This window comes from Carcharodon carcharias, chromosome 17 (assembly GCF_017639515.1).
Source record: "Carcharodon carcharias isolate sCarCar2 chromosome 17, sCarCar2.pri, whole genome shotgun sequence".
NCBI classification, from domain to species: Eukaryota; Metazoa; Chordata; class Chondrichthyes; order Lamniformes; family Lamnidae; genus Carcharodon; species Carcharodon carcharias.
In genome coordinates, this window is record NC_054483.1 from 2,084,858 (window position 1) to 2,102,357 (window position 17,500).

Below are 17,500 nucleotides of genomic sequence, written 5' to 3' on the forward strand. Positions count from 1 at the left end.
TGCTCATCCAGGTACTTTTTAAAGGATGTGAGGCAACCCACCTCCACCACCCTCCCAGGCAGCGCATTCCAGACCCTCACCACCCTCTGGGTAAAAAAGTTTTTCCTCACATCCCCCCTAAACCTCCTGCCCCTCACCTTGAACTTATGTCCCCTTGTGACTGACCCTTCAACTAAGGGGAACAGCTGCTCCCTATCCACCCTGTCCATGCCCCTCATAATCTTGTACACCTCGATCAGGTCACCCCTCAGTCTTCTCTGCTCCAACGAAAGCAACCCAAGTCTATCCAACCTCTCTTCATACCTTAAATGTTTCATCCCAGGCAATATCCTGGTGAATCTCCTCTGCACCCCCTCCAGTGCAATCACATCCTTCCTATAATGTGGCAACCTGAACGGCACACAGTACTCCAGCTGTGGCCTCACCAAAGTTCTATACAACTCCAACATGACCTCCCTACTTTTGTAACCTATGCCTCGATTGATAAAGGCAAGTGTCCCATATGCCTTTTTCACCACCTCACTAACATGCCCCTCCGCCTTCAGAGATCTATGGACACACACGCCAAGGTCCCTTTGTTCCTCAGAACTTCCTAGTGTCATGCCGTTCATTGAATACTTCCTTGTCAAATTACTCCTTCCAAAGTGTATCACCTCACACTTTTCAGGGTTAACAACTCGTGTTTGGGGGCAGTTGATTCATGTAAAAGCCCTGTAAATTGGCCAAAAAAAGGGGTGTTGGCCCCTGCCACAATACTCCCTGTAGACTTGTGCAAACTTGCAAAGCCTATCGGAGGCACTAAAAATGTGTCCAAGTGCAGCAAAAACCAAAAGAAATCAACCAGCTTCTGGTAAGTAGCTAATATTTTATTTAGTACAGGTAAGGTGAGGTGCTCCTTTGTGCTGCTTACTGTATGTTAAGCTGTTTGGGGTTAAGAGTGGGTGTTGCCTGGCCCATTGCGTACTGATTGATGCTGTTATCGGTCAGTCTGCATACTTCCAGCAGCCATTAAGCCATTAAACCCCTTTACCAAGATGGCGACAGAAGTTTAAACCACAACTGCCATGTTGGGAAGTGAAGGACACCCGGAGCATCCAGAAAGCAGGCACTAACACGCCCAATTTCATCCCTCCTGATTAAGCTTCAGATCCAGTCCTCACTGGTTGCCTCATACTGAGAGCTGGACCACTCCTGTGACGATCGGCCCCTGTCTCAACCCCAGAGCTTGCATGAGGGAAAGGACAGTGAGAGAAGAAAAGAGAAATAAGATAACAAAAAATTAGGGAGTAAAGTATGTTGTGAAGAGGACATGAGGAGGTTGCAGATGGATAGAGAAAGGTTGAGTGAGTGGGCAAAGATCTGGCAAATGGAGTTTAATGTGGGGAAAATGTAAAGTTGTTCGCTTTGGTAGGAAGAACAAAAAAGCGGAGTATTATTTAAATGGTGAACAGCTACATAATTCTGAGGTGCAGAGGGATCTAGGCGTTCTTGTACATGAGTCACAAAATGTTACTATGAAGGTACAGCAAGTAATTAAGGCAGCTAATGGAATGCTATCCTTTATTACAAGAGGAATTGAACATAAAAGTAAGGATATTATGCTTCAGTTATACAGGGCATTGGTGAGACCACACCTCGAATAATCTGCGGTTTTGGTCTCCTTATTTAAGGAAGAATGTGAATGCATTGGAGGCAGTTCAGAGAAGGTTTACTAGATTGATACCTGGAATGAGTGGGTTGTCTTATGAGAAAAGGTTGGACAGACTGGGCTTTTTTCCACTGGAGTTTGGACGAGCGAGGGGTGATTTTATTGAAGTATACAAGGTCCTGAACAGCCTTGACAAGGTGAATGTCGAAAGGGTGTTTCCTCTTGTGGGTGAGTCCAATGTTTTAAAATTGGGGGCTGCCCTTTTAGGACAGAGATGAGGAAAAATCTTTTCTCTCAGAGGGTTGTGTGACTTTGGAACTCTCTGCCTCAGAAGGTGGTGGAGGCGGAGTCACTGAATATTTTTGAGGCAGAGGTAGATAAGATTCTTGTTAGGCAAGGGAATCAAAGGTTATTGGGGTGTAGATGGAAGTGTAGAATTCAAAACACAGCAGATCAGCCATGATCTTATTGAATGGCAGAGCTGGCCCGATGGGCTGAATGGTCTATTCCTGTTCCTGCTTCTTATTCTCTTTAAATGTTCTGTCCCTCAAATGTACAAAACTTTGCCAGGACTTCATTGTGTGTACATATAAGTACTGTCAATTTGTAATCAATCATTCCATAATGTATCTTGATTTAAGAAAACACATCTTTTTTCCTGTTCGTTCAATGAAAATAGGATTTTCTGATAGGGTGGGATCAAGTAGGGTGGGACAGAGGCTCCTGTGCAACATAAACACTGGCATAGATCACTTGGCCTGAATGGCCTCTTTCTGTGCTGTAAACTCTTAAGTAATCCCATGTAATTAAAAACAAAATAAATGCAGGTTGATATACAACAGTATAACAGTGCCGTACAATCACTTAACTCAAAGGGTTGACTTTAGCCTTGCCCAACCAGGGAGGTGGGCAATTAACGGTGAGCCAGAAGGTCAGGGTCAGTGTTTGTCCTGCAGGGGTTGAGGCTGGATGAGGCACCCGTTTAGAGAAAGCAGACAGCCCATAGATATACACAGTTTGGGATCCTATTACATCAATCGGACTAGTTGCAATTTTAACCTCGGGCCTGGATGCAGAGAGGCGCCACTGCTCTCCCCACTTAGCAGACGCATGTCGTAGCATCATTTACCACACAGGAGGCCATTCAGCCCATCGTGTCCATGCCAGCTTTCTATGGAGCAACCCAGTCAGCCCCACTCCCCCACTCTACCTCCGTAACCCTGCAAGCTTATTTGCTTTTTAAGCGCCCACCTCCGATTTCCTTTAGAAATTATTGTTTGTGCTTCCACCACCCTCACAGACAGCAGGTTTAAAACTCTCTTTTAAGGGGCCAGGAGCAGAGCAATGGGGAATCGCAGTCATCCACCTACCCATCCACCCACCTTGTCCATTTCCCGTGTGTGAGATTCTCCAAACAGCCCAGCCCTGGGCAGAAAGCAGAGATCGCTTGATCTTCAGCAACAGTGGCTCTCCGCCCTTTTTTCCCGGCTGTTCTGAGCTGAAAGTAGTCCAGTGACATTTAAATAGCCAGCACCGGAAACTCAGGCCAGCCAAGGGATCTTGCTCATCAGCCTGAAACCTGCTCCAGGTTAAAAACAAAAAAAAATCAACTCCCAAACCTCTGATCAGGAGTTCAACACTTTAAACATAGAAACAAAGAAACATAGAAACTAGGAGCAGGAGGAGGCCATTCAGCCCTTCGAGTCTGCTCCACCATTCAATATGATCATGGCTGATCATCCAACTCAATAGCCTGCTCCTGCTTTCTCCCCATACCCTCTGATCCCTTTCACCCCAAGAGCTATATCTAACTCCTTCTTGAAAACATACAATGTTTTGGTCTCAACTACTTTCTCTGGTAACAAATGCCACAGGCTCACCAATCCCTGGTGAGGGAATTTCTCCTCATCTCAGTCCTAAATGGTCTACCCCATATCCTCAGACTGTGACCCCTGGTTCTGGACTCCCCCACCATCGGGAACATCCTTCCTGCATCTACCCTGTCTAGTCCTGTTAGAATTTTATAGGTTTCTATAAGATCTGCCCCCCTCATTCTTCTGAATTCCAGCGAATATAATCCTAATCGACTCAATCTCTCCTCATATGTCAGTCCCACCATCCCAGGAATCAGCCTGGTAAACATTGCAAGTCTCCATGGTGTGTACTGATTCAAGCTGAATATTTGCAACAGGGTTAAAGTAGAGCATGCTTAGAGCTGTAGCATTCTGTTAGCACCATCTAGTGCCTATCGTGGGCCCCAGATCAAATGGGGCACTGAATAAAGTCACAAAGAATGAGATCTCATCCTGTATTATACAAAACATTGAACAAAAAAAATGACATTCTAATCCTGAAGCTTTTTAACGGGTCTGATTCCACAAAGCTCCTCCTGTAGTGTCGGAACATGACAATGAGCATACAGATCTGTCCTGGTTTTCAGTATCTTTTTACTCCACAGCATGATATGGTTAGGCTGCTTCATGTGCCCTTTCACATGGTCGAAGCTTCATTCGTTGGGACCCTTTGAATGGCTGTGCTAAATTATGAGCGGATCTCCTTGCACTGTTGAATACCGTGCCCCTGGAAAGTTTTAAGTGGGCCTGTCATGGTGGGATTGTCAAAAAAAGAGACACCAGACATCACTCTATAAAATGCATCTAACTTCAGTGCAGTGTTCCAGAGATGTTAATTGGTTTAACCTCCATGATTGAGTTGGGCCACCAAGGGAGGTAAGGACTTGGCGGTCTCTTTTAAAATGTTTACCCAGGGATGACAACTGGCTCAAGGAACTGGGTACGGAGCGACTCGAGGGAGAGTCAGGGTCTCCCTCTAAAGGCTCAGCTGAAAAACAGCATCTTCCCCATGCTACTACACTTGCATCTCTGCCTTTGGGATGAGTCGATCAAACCCGAAGGTGCAATCTAGTTGTGGTCCTGTGGTAAGAGCGCTTCCAGCAGTGCACCCTCTCACTGGAAGGACTTTCATATCATCAGATTCGATGAACTGCTAGACACTGTCAGCTCAGAAACAATGAAATGCGTTTTTCTCTTTGGTATCCGCAGGATGAATACAAGCTGACCAAGCAGTCAGCTGAAGAGGCGATCAGCATCCACCACTCCCTGGCTACTAAAGCCGCTGAATATAACAAACGGCCTCACGTTTTCCGCCTGAAGACTGCTGATTGGCGGATCTTCCTATTCCAGGCTCAGTAAGTATAATGGGAACTCGGATGTGGGATTAAAAGAGCAGTGCAAATTAAATTAGCCTGCACTGCACTACTGCCTTGGTTACTGTAGAAATGAACTCCAGTGTGGTTACCTGGCTGTTGTCACAGTCTGGGAGTGCCAAACTGCACTGCAGACAACTGCTCCATTATTTCAGGCATGTGGAAGACCGCAAAGCAGGCCTGGGTGTTGGAGCTTCTCACCGACTAAACTACCTTCCACTGCCGTGATGACAATTGGCTCCTTACTGCAATGCTTCCATTGCTGCTCTTTTGTATAGAAAGCCGACTGTGGGCTATAATTCCTCGATGGCTCCAGTAGGGAAGTCAGTATTCTGTGCTGGCTGGTAGACCCATCAGTTCTCCATACTTCATCCTGTCATTCCTCCAGAACATCAACACCTACCTACAACTTGTATAGCGCACTTCCCATAATAAAACATCCCAAGGCACATCACAGGAGATTGTTGAGATATAATTAGGTACTGAGCTAAGTCCGGCAATATTAGGGTAGGTGGCCAAAAGCCTGCTCAAAGTGTAGCTTTTAAGGAGTTTGTTGGAGGAGGAAGGCAAGGTAGAGGTGGAGAGGTGCAGGGAGGGAAGCCTAGAGCTTGGGGCCTAAGCAGCTGAAGGCATGACCACCAATGGTGAAGTGGTTAAAATCAGAAATGCTGAAGAGGCCAGAACTAGGTGAGCACAGAGATCTCGGGGGATTATGGGCTAGAGGAGATTACACAGATAGGGTGCAGTGAGGTCATGGTGGGATTTGAAAACAAGGACGAGAATATTGATGTTGCTTGACTGGGAGCCAATGTAGTGCAGGAGTACAAGAGTGGCAGAGGAATGGGACTTGGTGCGAGTTAAGGCATAGGCTACAGAACTTGGAGTGAGCTACAATTTATAGAAGGTAGAATGTGAACAACCAGCCAGGAGTACATTAGAATAGTCAAGTCTAGAGGTAACAAAGGCAAAGATGAGAATTTCAGCAGCAGATGAACTGAGATCAGGGGTGAATATAAATACAGTGGCCACAAGAGCAGATCAGAGGCTGGGAATCCTGCAACAAATAACTCACACCCTGACTCCCCAAAGCCTGCCCACTATCCACATGGTACAAGTCAGGAGTGTGATGGAATACTCCCCATTTACCTAGGTGAATGCAGCTCCCACAACACTCAAGAAGCTTGACACCATCCAGGACAAAGCAGCCCACTTGATTGGCACCCCATCCATAAACATTCACTCCCTCCACCACCGACGCGCAGTAGCAGCAGTGTGTACCATCTGCAAGATGCACTGCAGGAATTCACCAGGGCTCTTTAGGTAGCACCTTCCAAATCCACTACCTTTACCACTACCACTTAGAAGGACAAGGGCAGCAGACACATGTGAACATCACCACCTGGAAGTTCCCCTCCAAGCCACTCACCATCCTGACATGGAAATATATCGGCAGTTCCTTCACTGTCGCTGGGTCAGAATCCTGGAACTCCCTCCCTAACAGCACTGTGAGTGTACCTACACCACATGGACTGCGGCGGTTCAAGAAGGCAGCTCACCACCACCTTCTCAAGGGCAACTGGGTAAGGGCAGTAAATGCTGGTCCAGCCAGCGAGGCCCACATCCCATGAATGAATAATAACAGAAGTTGGTTGATGTTATGAGCTGGAAGTAGGCAGTCTTAGCAGTGGCGTGGATATGAGGTCAGAAGCTTATTTCCAGATCAAATGTGATACCCAAGGTTACAAACAATCTGGTCTGGCCTTAAACAGTTGCCGTAAGAAGGATGGAGTCGGTAGCTAGAGAATGAAGTTTGTGGTGGAGACTGAAGACAGTGGCTTCAATCTTCCCAATGTTTTACTGGAGGAAATTTCTGTTCCTCCAATACTAGATGTCAGGTAAGCAGTCTGATCATTTAGCAACAGTGGAGGAGTCGAGAGAGGTGGTGGTCAGGTTGAGCTGGGCATCGTCAATGTTTATGCGAAAACTAACACTGCTTTTGGACAACCTCACTGAGTGGCAGCATGTAGATGATAAATAGGAGGGGCAAGGATAAATCCTTGGGGGATATCAGACATAACAGCAAGGGAGCAGGAAGAGAAGCAAGTGGATTTTCTAGCTTCCATTAGATAGTTAAGAATGGAACTAGATGAGTGCAGTTCTACCCAGCTGGATGACAGTAGAAAGTCTTTAGTAGAGGATTGTGTGGCTACCGACAGGTTGAGAAGAACGAGGAGGGAAAGCTTACCTTTGTCACAGACACATAGGGTGTCAATTGTGGCTTTGGTAATAATCATTTTGGCACTATGGCAGGGGCAGAAAGCTGATTGGAGGGATTCAGACATGGAGTCCCAGGAAAGATCAGCATGGATTTGGGAGGTGACAAGGTGTCCAAGAAACTTGGAGAAGTAAGGGAGGTTGGAGATGGGGCCGTTCTTTGCAAGGGCAAAGGGGTCAAGGGTTGGTTTCTCGAGAGGGGTACAGCCGCAGGCTTGAAGAGGAGAGGGACAACACCTGAAGAGAGAGAACCTTTAGCTTGAGGGGCAGGAGGGGAATCTAGGTGGTTGGCAGGTCAGTGGGTGGAGTGAGCAGTCTGGTGAATAAGTTGAGCTTGGAGAGGGTATGAGCGGAGATAGGAGAGAAGCGAGGCTAAGATGTGATTTTAAGGCTAGTGCAGGGGAGTGCGTGCAGTATTTATATTTGTGTTGATTCAGGTGGGGGTAATGACATTGCTTTGGTGAGTAGGGCTCTTTGGTTGAACTGGAAGGTGACTTAGTTCTCCTTGAACTGCAAAAGGACTAAATGGAATATTTATGAGGACTTAAACCCAACTTATTTATTTGGGCACTGCAGTGTTAACATGTGGGTAATTCTATGATCTAGAGTACCCAGCATTGGTTGGTACTGAACAGTATACTTGAGGCAATCCGTGGCTCAGTGGGTAACACTCTTGCCCCTGAGTCAGACGGTTGTGGGTTCGAGTCCCACTCCAGGTCTTAAGCTAAAAACATCAAGCCTGACACCCTGGTGCTGCATTGAGGGAATGCTCCACTGTTGGAGGTGCTGTATTTTGAATGAGACATTAAACCAAGCTGCCTTTTCCTCTCTCACATGGATGTAAAAGATCCTATTGGAAAAAAGAGCAGGAAAGACCTTCCTGATATCCAGACTCATATCTGTCCCTCAACCAACATCACAAACACCTGGTCATTATCACATTGCTGTTTGTGGGAGCTTGCTGTGCACCAGGTTTCCTACATTCCTACAGTGACTACATGTCAAAATTGCTTTGTTGGTAGTAAAGCACTTTGAGATGTAGGTGGTTGTGAAGGTTTTCTGTGAGTCACGGAGACTGACCCCAGAAACAGTGCCGTGGCTGGGTGCAAGGTCAGCCTGGGTGGACCTGCATTTGTTCAAGATGCTCAACAAAGAATAAAACACCAAGGGGGACCTCCAGCCCTCACCCACCACACCTCACCGCCCCCACACCCCCAGCAGCCCCCCACCAACCCCCCCACCCCCCCACACACACACACACACACACATTCTCTATGACAACCGATGCCCATTTAACCACCTCTGGCCCCTCATGCCCTGCACGCCACCTCATGCCCCTCTACCCATCCCCATTGTTCTTTATAGCTCCCATGTCAACTTATTGCCAACTTATGCCCCCAACCACCAACCTTTGCCCTTGCATCCTCTTTGCCAACTCACCCAGTATCCACCATGGGTGAACCTCAGAGCCCATGCTGAGATTAAATGAAATAAAGTTCTAAGTGGCTATTGCAGACTTAATTTTTAAAAAAATTCCCTCATTCATAAAAAAACCCCATACACTACATTTATTTACATTCCTTCAACTACATAATTCCCTATAAAAACTAACAGTTTGTTCAAGTGCTTAATCTCATATAAGTACAAACATTGGAATTCATAGTTCTACTTTAAAGAGTCTATAATCACTTGTAGCTATCAATCAAACATGAAATGACAGACACTGCACTGTGATCATGGAAGGTTGTGAAATCAGTCATGCAGTACTAATCCAGTAATAATACCCCTCAGGCTTATGTCAACAGACAGAGTGATATAGAAAAGCTTCTTTCAACACCACACAGTTTATTTCAAATATTTAAAGGGCAGGAGTTTTAAAGCCTGGACAGCTTCACAATTGCTTTTGACAGATCTCTTGACAGTTCCAATGAGCTTATGCACATTTTATTACAGATTGGAGGGTAGCTAATGTAACCCCACTATTTAAAAAGGGAGGCAGAGAGAAAACAGGGTATTATCGACCTGTCAGCCTGATGTCGGCAGTGGGGAAAATTCTAGAGTCCATTATAAAAGATTTAATAGCTGAGCACTTGGAAAACAGTAGCAGAATCGGGCAGAGTCAGCATGGATTTACGAAAGGGAAATCATGCTTGACAAATCTACTGGAATTTTTCGAGGATGTAACTAGTAGAGTTGATGAGGGGGAGCCAGTGGATGTGGTTTATTTGGACTTTCAGAAGGCTTTCGACAAAGTCCCACAAAAGAGATTAGCGTGTAAAATTAAAGCGCATAGGATTGGGGGTAGTGTATTGAGATGCATTGAAAACTGGTTGGCAGACAGGAAACAAAGAGTAGGAATAAACGGGTCTTTTTCCAAATGGCAGGCAGTAACTAGTGGGGTATCGTAGGGATCGGTGCTGGGACCCCAGCTATCACAATATATATTAATGATTTAGATGAGGGAACTAAATGTAATATCTCCAAATTTGCAGGTGATACAAAGCTGGGTGGGAGGGTGAGCTGTGAGGTGGATGCAGAGATGCTTCAGTGTGATTCTGTCAAGCTGAGTGAGTGCGCAAATGCATGGCAGATGCAGTATAATGTGGATAAATGTGAGGCTATCCACTTTGGTAGCAAAAACAGGAAGGCAGATTATTATCTGAATGACTATAAATTAAGAGAGGGGAATGTGCACCGAGACCTGGGTGTCCTTGTACACCAGTCGCTGAAGGTAAGAATGCAGGTGCAGCAGGCGGTAAAGAAGGCAAATGGTATGTTGGCCTTCATAGTGAGAGGATTCGAGTACAGGAGCAGGGATGTCTTGTTGCAATTATACAGGGCCTTGGTGAGACCACACCTGGAATATTGTGCGAAGTTTTGGTCTCCTTATCTGAGGAAGGATGTACTTGTTATAGAGGGAGTGCAGCGAAGGTTTACCCGACTGATTCCTGGGATAGCAGGACTGACATATGAGGAGAGATTGAGTTGATTAGGATTATATTCGCTGGAGTTAAGAAGAATGAGGGGGATCTCATAGAAACCCAGAAAATTCTCACAGGACTAGACAGGGTAGATGCAGGAAGGATGATCCCAATGGTGGGGGAGTCCAGAACCAGGGGCCACATTCTGAAGATACGGGGTAGACAATTTTGGACTGAGATGAGGAGAAATTCCCTCACCCAGGGAGTGGTGAACCTGTGGAATTCACTACAACAGAAAGTAGTTGAGGCTAAAACATTGTATGTTTTCAAGAAGGAGTTAGATATAACTCTGGGGGCGAAAGGGATCAGAGGGTATGGGGAGAAAGCAGGAGCAGGCTATTGAGTTGGATGATCAGCCATGATCATATTGAATGGTGGAGCAGGCTCGAAGGGCCAAATGGCCTCCTCCTGCTCCTAGTTTCTATGTTTCTATGTTTACGCACATTCATGCCTGTGTTCAACAATCCCAAAGGGCACCTGGCTTCCCTCAAAGGTGTCCTGGGACCACATTGAAAAGGGAACCCCACCTCTCCAAAGGACTCTGCAAAGTGTAGACCTGCTGTTATCAGGTCTAATCTGCACACGTTGTGTTTCCCAGTCCTGGGTCACAAAAATCAGACATGCCTGGAGCCAGCTGCAGTTTTATATGAGTAGCTGCTTCCATAAACCATGAATGTGTGATTTGCAACGTGCCCCCATTTCCCTGCAAAGCCCCACAACCCCCCCACACACACCCCCCACCACCCCGCCCCCCCCACCCCCTGTGGAAATGGTTGAGGTCATGTTCAGGGGCAGGACTTCTGGACTTTGGCCTCCGGGGCCATTTTCAGAAACATCTTTACGAAATTTCAGGCCTTAGTCTCAGTAATGGTGACCCTGACAACCATCACTGACTGTTGTAAAAAGAAAAAAATACCCATCTGCTTCACTAATGTCTTTTAGGGAAGGGAATCCTTACCCGGTCTGGCCTACACCCACCTCCAGACCCACAGCAATGAGGTTGATTCTTACCTGCCCTCTGAAAAGGCCTAGCAAGCCACGCGGCTCGAGGGCAATTAGGGATGGGAACAGATTGTGGCCCTGCCAGCCATGCCCGTATCCCAATGATGAATTTACAAAAAGCACATTCATACACGAATTTCACACCCTTAGAAGCTGCCCCTCCCAAAACAATCCACAAGGTAAAAATAATGTTCAAAACGTTCAGCCTTCAACTCTACAAACTTGTTGAATAATTCTTCTTTCCTGATCTTCATTAGAAGCGCTGATCAGATGAACTCCTGGATCACACGGATTAACCTGGTAGCTGCTATATTTTCTTCGCCCCCCTTTCCAGCAGCTGTTGGATCAAAGAGGAAGTTTAGCCGTCCCATCCTCCCGTCTGCCACCTCTAAACAGTCACAGGTACAGCACTGCGTCCACTGAATTTTGTATTACTGAATCGCTACTGTCTCTCCTTCCAGAACAGGAACTCCACGTCAACGGCTTGACCTATCCAAAATGGTAGCAGGTCATGCAACACCCACAGAGATTCCGTGACAAGTGGTTCACCAGTAACATTGCACCAAAACACAAATAACTGACTCGCTTTGCCCACAACTGTCTCCCACTCTATAAAATTTCTCATTTCCTTCAATATCTTTATCTTCCACTTTCTCCATCACTCTCATTCTACCTTTCTGTGAGGCTCACATACCAGAGATACACAGCACAGAAACAGGCTCTTCGGCTCATCGTGGCTGTGCCAGCTATCAAGCAGCTATCTATTCTAATCCCATTTTTCAGCACTAGTTTTGTTACCTTCTCTGGATCTGTACTGCCACAATCTTTGTTTCCAACTTTCTTTAATCGTAATAATAAAAATGATGCCGTTTTGTTCAAGAAGCACATTACCAGACTGAAGGCGGATCTAGTGTCTCAGGGAAAATGGATTTGAAGCACATGATCACTCATGATGATATCGAATGGCACAGCATGCTCGATGGGCCACAAGCTCCACTCCTGCTCCGATTACTTGTGTCCTTGTGGATTGCAGTGTGACTTTCATCAAAAAGTTGATATATAAATGTGCAAACATGTAACAATCAGACAGTAACAAAATTGGATAAATAGATTCGGCAGGTAACACGGGTGTAGCAGAAACACAGAATCACACAGTGCAGAAGAGGCCCTTTGGCCCATCGAGTCTGCAGGTGAGAAACACCTGACCTATCTACCTAATCCCATTTACCAGCACTTGGCCCATAGCCTTGAATGTTATGATGTGCCAAGTGCTCATCCAGGTACTTTTTAAAGGATGTGAGGCAACCCACCTCTGTCACCCTCCCAGGCAGCGCATTCCAGACCGTCACCACCCTCTGGGTAAAAAAGTTTTTCCTCACATCCCCCCTAAACCTCCTGCCCCTCACCTTGAACTTATGTCCCCTTGTGACTGACCTTCAACTAAGGGGAACAGCTGCTCCCTATCCACCCTGTCCATGCCCCTCATCATCTTGTACACCTCGATCAGGTCGGCCCTCAGTCATCTCTGCTCCAACGAAAACAACCCAAGTCTATCCAACTTCTCTTCATAACTTAAATGTTTCATCCCAGGCAACATCCTGGTGAATCTCCTCTGCACCCCCTCCAGTGCAATCACATCCTTCCTATAATGTGGCGACCAGAATTGCACACAGTACTCCAGCTGTGGCCTCACCAAGGTTCTATACGACTCCAACATGACCTCCCTACTTTTGTTGTCTATGCCTCGATTGATAAAGGCAAGTGTCCCATATGACTTTTTCACCACCCCACTAACATGCCCCTCCACCTTCAGAGATCTATGGACACACATGCCAAGGTCCCTTTGTTCCTCAGAACTTCCTAGTGTCATGCTGTTCATTGAATACTTCCTTGTCAAATTACTCCTTCCAAAGTGTATCACCTCACAGGCACAATATTAAAAGGAAGAGTAATGTTGAATTAAGATTATATTAAAATTACAAATCAATACACCACCAGCGCTGAATTACATATAAATTTCATCATTTAAGTGCTTCATTGAGGACCTGAACCACATATGGAATAGAAGCAAAATACTGCAGATGCTGGAAATATGAAACAAAAGCAGAAAATGCTGGAAAAACCCAGCAGTTCTAACAGCATCTGCGGAGAGAGAAACAGAGTTAACGTTTCGAGTCCATACAACTCTTCTTCAGTCTCCAGTTAGGTTTCTTGGAAATGGAAGCATATCAGGGAGCTTCCCCGACTTGAGATTCTCTAAATCTTCTGCTTCCAAACCCGTCTCCAGGAAGATTCTGCCTTTTGAGTGGTAACAATGGAATCACTATTTTGCAGACGGATAGATCAGTTATAAGCTCGAAGGAGACTCTTCTGCTGCTTTTATTTTGCTGAAATTCCATCGACATTAAGATGGCAGAGCATGAGAATCCCTGAGGAAATTTACCTCCCCGCCCCTTTCCCCCCACCCCCCTATATCCACATCCCCACCCCCACCCCCCTAGTTTCTAAGGAATAGACAGTTTTCCCTTATGGAATGACACAGTAGGATTGGACGTTTCTGGAGCTTAATCCTTAGTTTGCCAAATCCATCATTAACAAGGCGACAGACTTCGCACATTTATCAGGGTCACACAAGAGGACAGATATCTTTCCAAGTGTTCTCTGAAACATGTAGTGTTCTAATTATCATAAGGATGAAGCTTTACAAATGAGCTCAAGGACTCCAAAAGTGTAATTTTCGGTAATATAAATTAATTATACACACGAGTTAACGCAAAGCCAATGTGAACAAGCCAGAGGAACCCACGACCACTACCATCTAGAAGGACAAGGGCAGCAGATAGATGGGAACATCACCGCCTGGAAGTTCCCCTCCAAGTCACTCACCATCCTGACTTGGAAATATATCGCCGTTCCTTCACTGTTGCTGGGTCAAAATCCTGGAACTCCCTCCCTAACAGCACTGTGGGTGTACCTACACCACATGGACTGCAGCGGTTCAAGAAGGCAGCTCACCACCACCTTCTCAAGGGCAACTAGGGATGGGCAAGAAATGCTGGGCCCAGCCAGCGAAGCCCACATCCCATGAATGAATTTTAAAAAATCAGGAGTGATGGGTAAAAGGCAGGAAAATGGAGTTGCGAATGATCAGATCAGCCATGACCTCATTGAATGGCTGAGCAGACTCGATGGGCTGAATGGCCTACTTCTGCTCATACAGCTTATGATCAGGGCAAGTTCGAGCATAAGGTTGTTCTTGATTTTCACTGAGCTTGAAGCAGAAAGTGAAGTTTTATTTTGGGATTGACTTGGATTCTAGCACAACTGAATGGCCTCCTTCTCAATCGTTCTAAATGAGATTGCTTCGGATGGGCTTGAATAAAGCCAAGACACCAATCACAGGCTGCCCATTGGGATGGGCAGTAAATGCTGGCCTTGCCAGCGACACCCATATTCCAGGAACAAATAAAATAAAAAGACCCACCTTTATAATAAACCTTTTGTTTTGTTTCAGGAGGAGCAGCTCGAATCCCATGATTCAATGCTGCAAACAATACTGGATGACCTTGATGACCTTCAAATGAACTTTCCGGAAAAGAAAGGGAAAGCAAAGGAGTTTGAGGAGTACAAAGTGAAGCAGGAATACTTTGAATATGAGGTAAGACTTTAAAATCTGAATTTTGGGTTTTTATTTACAGAATTTTGTGCTCCTCAGGGTGACAGTGTTAGAGCTGGGGCACAGTGTCCACTTTCGGCACCATTGTCCAGACCTTCTGTACAGGTAACATACGGAGGAATAAAGCTCCTGACTTCAGAAAAGCACCACTGTCATTCTTGTGGTCTCATTGAGAAAGACTGTAAATGTTGTGTCTCTTTTGCTGATTTTTTTTTATTTATTCGTGGGACATGGGCACCCTGGCAAGGCCAGCATTTATTGCCCATCTCTAATCACCTTTATCACAATTTTGTTACAGCTGAGTGGCTTGCTAGGCTATTTCAGAGGGCAGTTAAGAGTCAACCACGTTTCTGTGGGTGTGGAGTCGAGTGTTGACTGGATTGGGAGGTCTGGAAAATATTTGGCAAAATATTAGGGAACAATACTGGAGGGCAGGTCCTTGGCTTTTATATTTTCAATGTGAACTTTAAATTTGTTTTTATAACTTACATCAACAAGGTGGGTTTTTACAACAATTCAGTAATTCCTAATATTAGCTTTTTATTCTAGATTTATTTAAGTAGCTAAACTTAAATTCCCTAGCTCCTGTGGTGGGACTTCAGCTCACGTCTTGACATCTTTGCATTAGTAGTCCAGTGACATAGCCACTATACTACCTCATCCCATTCCATATATCACTGCACAGTTACAGACTATATAAAGCCCAGGAGAAACTATGACCCTGAATTGCACCTTCTGGTAGCAGTGTAGAAAATCTAAGTGCTTTTATTTGCAATTTCTCTCTCAATTAATACAGTGGAGGCTTAATCCAGTCTTTTGAACAGGTTGCATTTGTACATTAGCACCTGAAAGATCCAGATTGGCAAACTCATTTCATGTGGCTTTCTTAAAGCAGCCAATAGAAAGAGGGGTGCCAGATGGACTCAGGAATGGAGGACGATTGTGGTGCCAACCAGTTCATGTAATTTAATTATTTTTTTTAAAGCAGTTTACTACTAATTGGCTAGAAATGCAGAAACAAGAATCCACTTTCTGAAGGAACTGCATAAATAAATTTGGTACTCAAATAGGAATAATGGGACACCATGAACAAGACTGCACGAGTTGCATTCATCCTGCAAGTTTATGCAGGCCTGTGGAGAATGTCAACTTTTGAATATCACTCTCTTCAGTTACCTCCTGAACCTTTGGGCTGTTGCGCCATTATAATACCTATTCTATTTTAGTAAACTCTGACTTGTATGTAATTGTACGCACATCAGACATTTACATTGACCTGTGCTGGCACTCACTGCATGTAGGACAGCCATGCTGGTAAAGTGTTACTCTTCCTTTGCTTCCAAGGAATAACAGGAACTTGCGTTCATAGTGAACGCCACATGTTCAGGGAAATGTACCAGTTTGTTTCACACTGAGCATGGGGAAAGGCCAGAGGGATAGAGATGGGGACCCAAAGGGACCACGGAAGAGGGCGGTTTTGAGGTGTGTTTTGAAAGCAAGGATGTGGCTTAGTTAGGGGAAATGGGCTAAGGGTTGCAGCAGCAGCATAGCACCTGAACAAACAGCCAGCAATGGTGAAACAAAGGGAAATGACATTAAGGAAGAACCTGGTGTTAAATGAAGAGGGCTGGAGCAATTGGAAAATGTAGGAGTGAAGAGATGCCTGAGTGGGAAAATGTAAGGGGCTGGTGGAAGTCCTTTGTTAGTGAAGTGGGAGATGTACAGGGTAAGGGAATGTCTGATGTTGGAGAAATGGGTGAGAGAAGCCGTGTCCCTTTTCCTTCATAATCAAGAGGGGTTTAAATCGATCGGTTGTCTTGATTCATCTCATCTCCTGTCCTACTATTTTTTACCAACGTGGGTGGTATGTTGCACCGTGAGCCTGGAGCCTTTCCACCAGGGCTTCTCATTTTACTTTATCTTTTACTGTTCACAGAAATGTCGAATTGAAACTTATGTGAACCTGTTAAAAGTTAAGCTGAATGAAGCTACCGATGACCTAGATAAACTGGAGGCTCACCTGTACGGCATCGCGGAAGGGAAAGAAAGCACTTTAAAGAAATCTCATTCCAGCCCTTCCCTCAACCTGGAACAGGTACCAGTGGTGAAGGTGAAGAGAAATGTCTCAGAGCGAAGAACCTACAGGAAGATCATTCCAAGCAGGCATAAAAAATTAATATGAAAAGAATTGAAAACAAGTATTTATAGGTCAAATTTTTGATTTAAAAAAAAACTTGAGAGGGGCTGTGAAAATCTACCCCGGTCACTGTGGATGAAGGAAATCATAAAAAAAATAGCCTGGAAAAGAAAAATGGCAAAATATCAGGGAACAATTTGGGAGGGCAAGTCCTTTATTTTTGTATTTTCGATGTGAACTTTACATTTGTTTTTGTAACTTATAATGTTTGTTGAAGCACTTCCTGCTTTTTAAGTATGAATCCTCCTGGCTCTATCGCCGGTGTAAGATGCTCTTTACTACTGGAGAACTGCAGAGGTTCCCTCGTGCACTGTCCTGCAATGGATTGCTGGACCTAAACATTGCCCGGGTGTAGGGCTGAAGCCACTGATCTGTGCTGAGCGAGTTGTGGCGTTTTGACTGCAGCCAAGTTCCCAGCTCCTGATCGCTAGCTGCTGACTTCTGGTGGAAAATGTATGATTACCAGCACCCCTCAGATGAGACATTGAACCCCAAG

General features: G+C 45.3%; 1 protein-coding gene across 1 annotated transcript in view; it reads left to right on the plus strand.

The window, feature by feature from the left end:
- Positions 1-17,107, plus strand: part of LOC121289522 (PH and SEC7 domain-containing protein 4-like) — a 142,960-nt gene extending 125,853 nt beyond the window's left edge. Inside the window, exons 13-16 of the mRNA XM_041209002.1 lie at positions 4,711-4,856; positions 11,389-11,533; positions 14,646-14,789; positions 16,744-17,107. Coding sequence (XP_041064936.1) covers positions 4,711-4,856; positions 11,389-11,533; positions 14,646-14,789; positions 16,744-16,989 — 681 coding nt within the window. The 3' untranslated portion in view covers positions 16,990-17,107. The remainder of the gene's footprint in view (positions 1-4,710; positions 4,857-11,388; positions 11,534-14,645; positions 14,790-16,743) is intronic.
- The last annotated feature ends 393 nt before the right edge of the window (positions 17,108-17,500 follow it).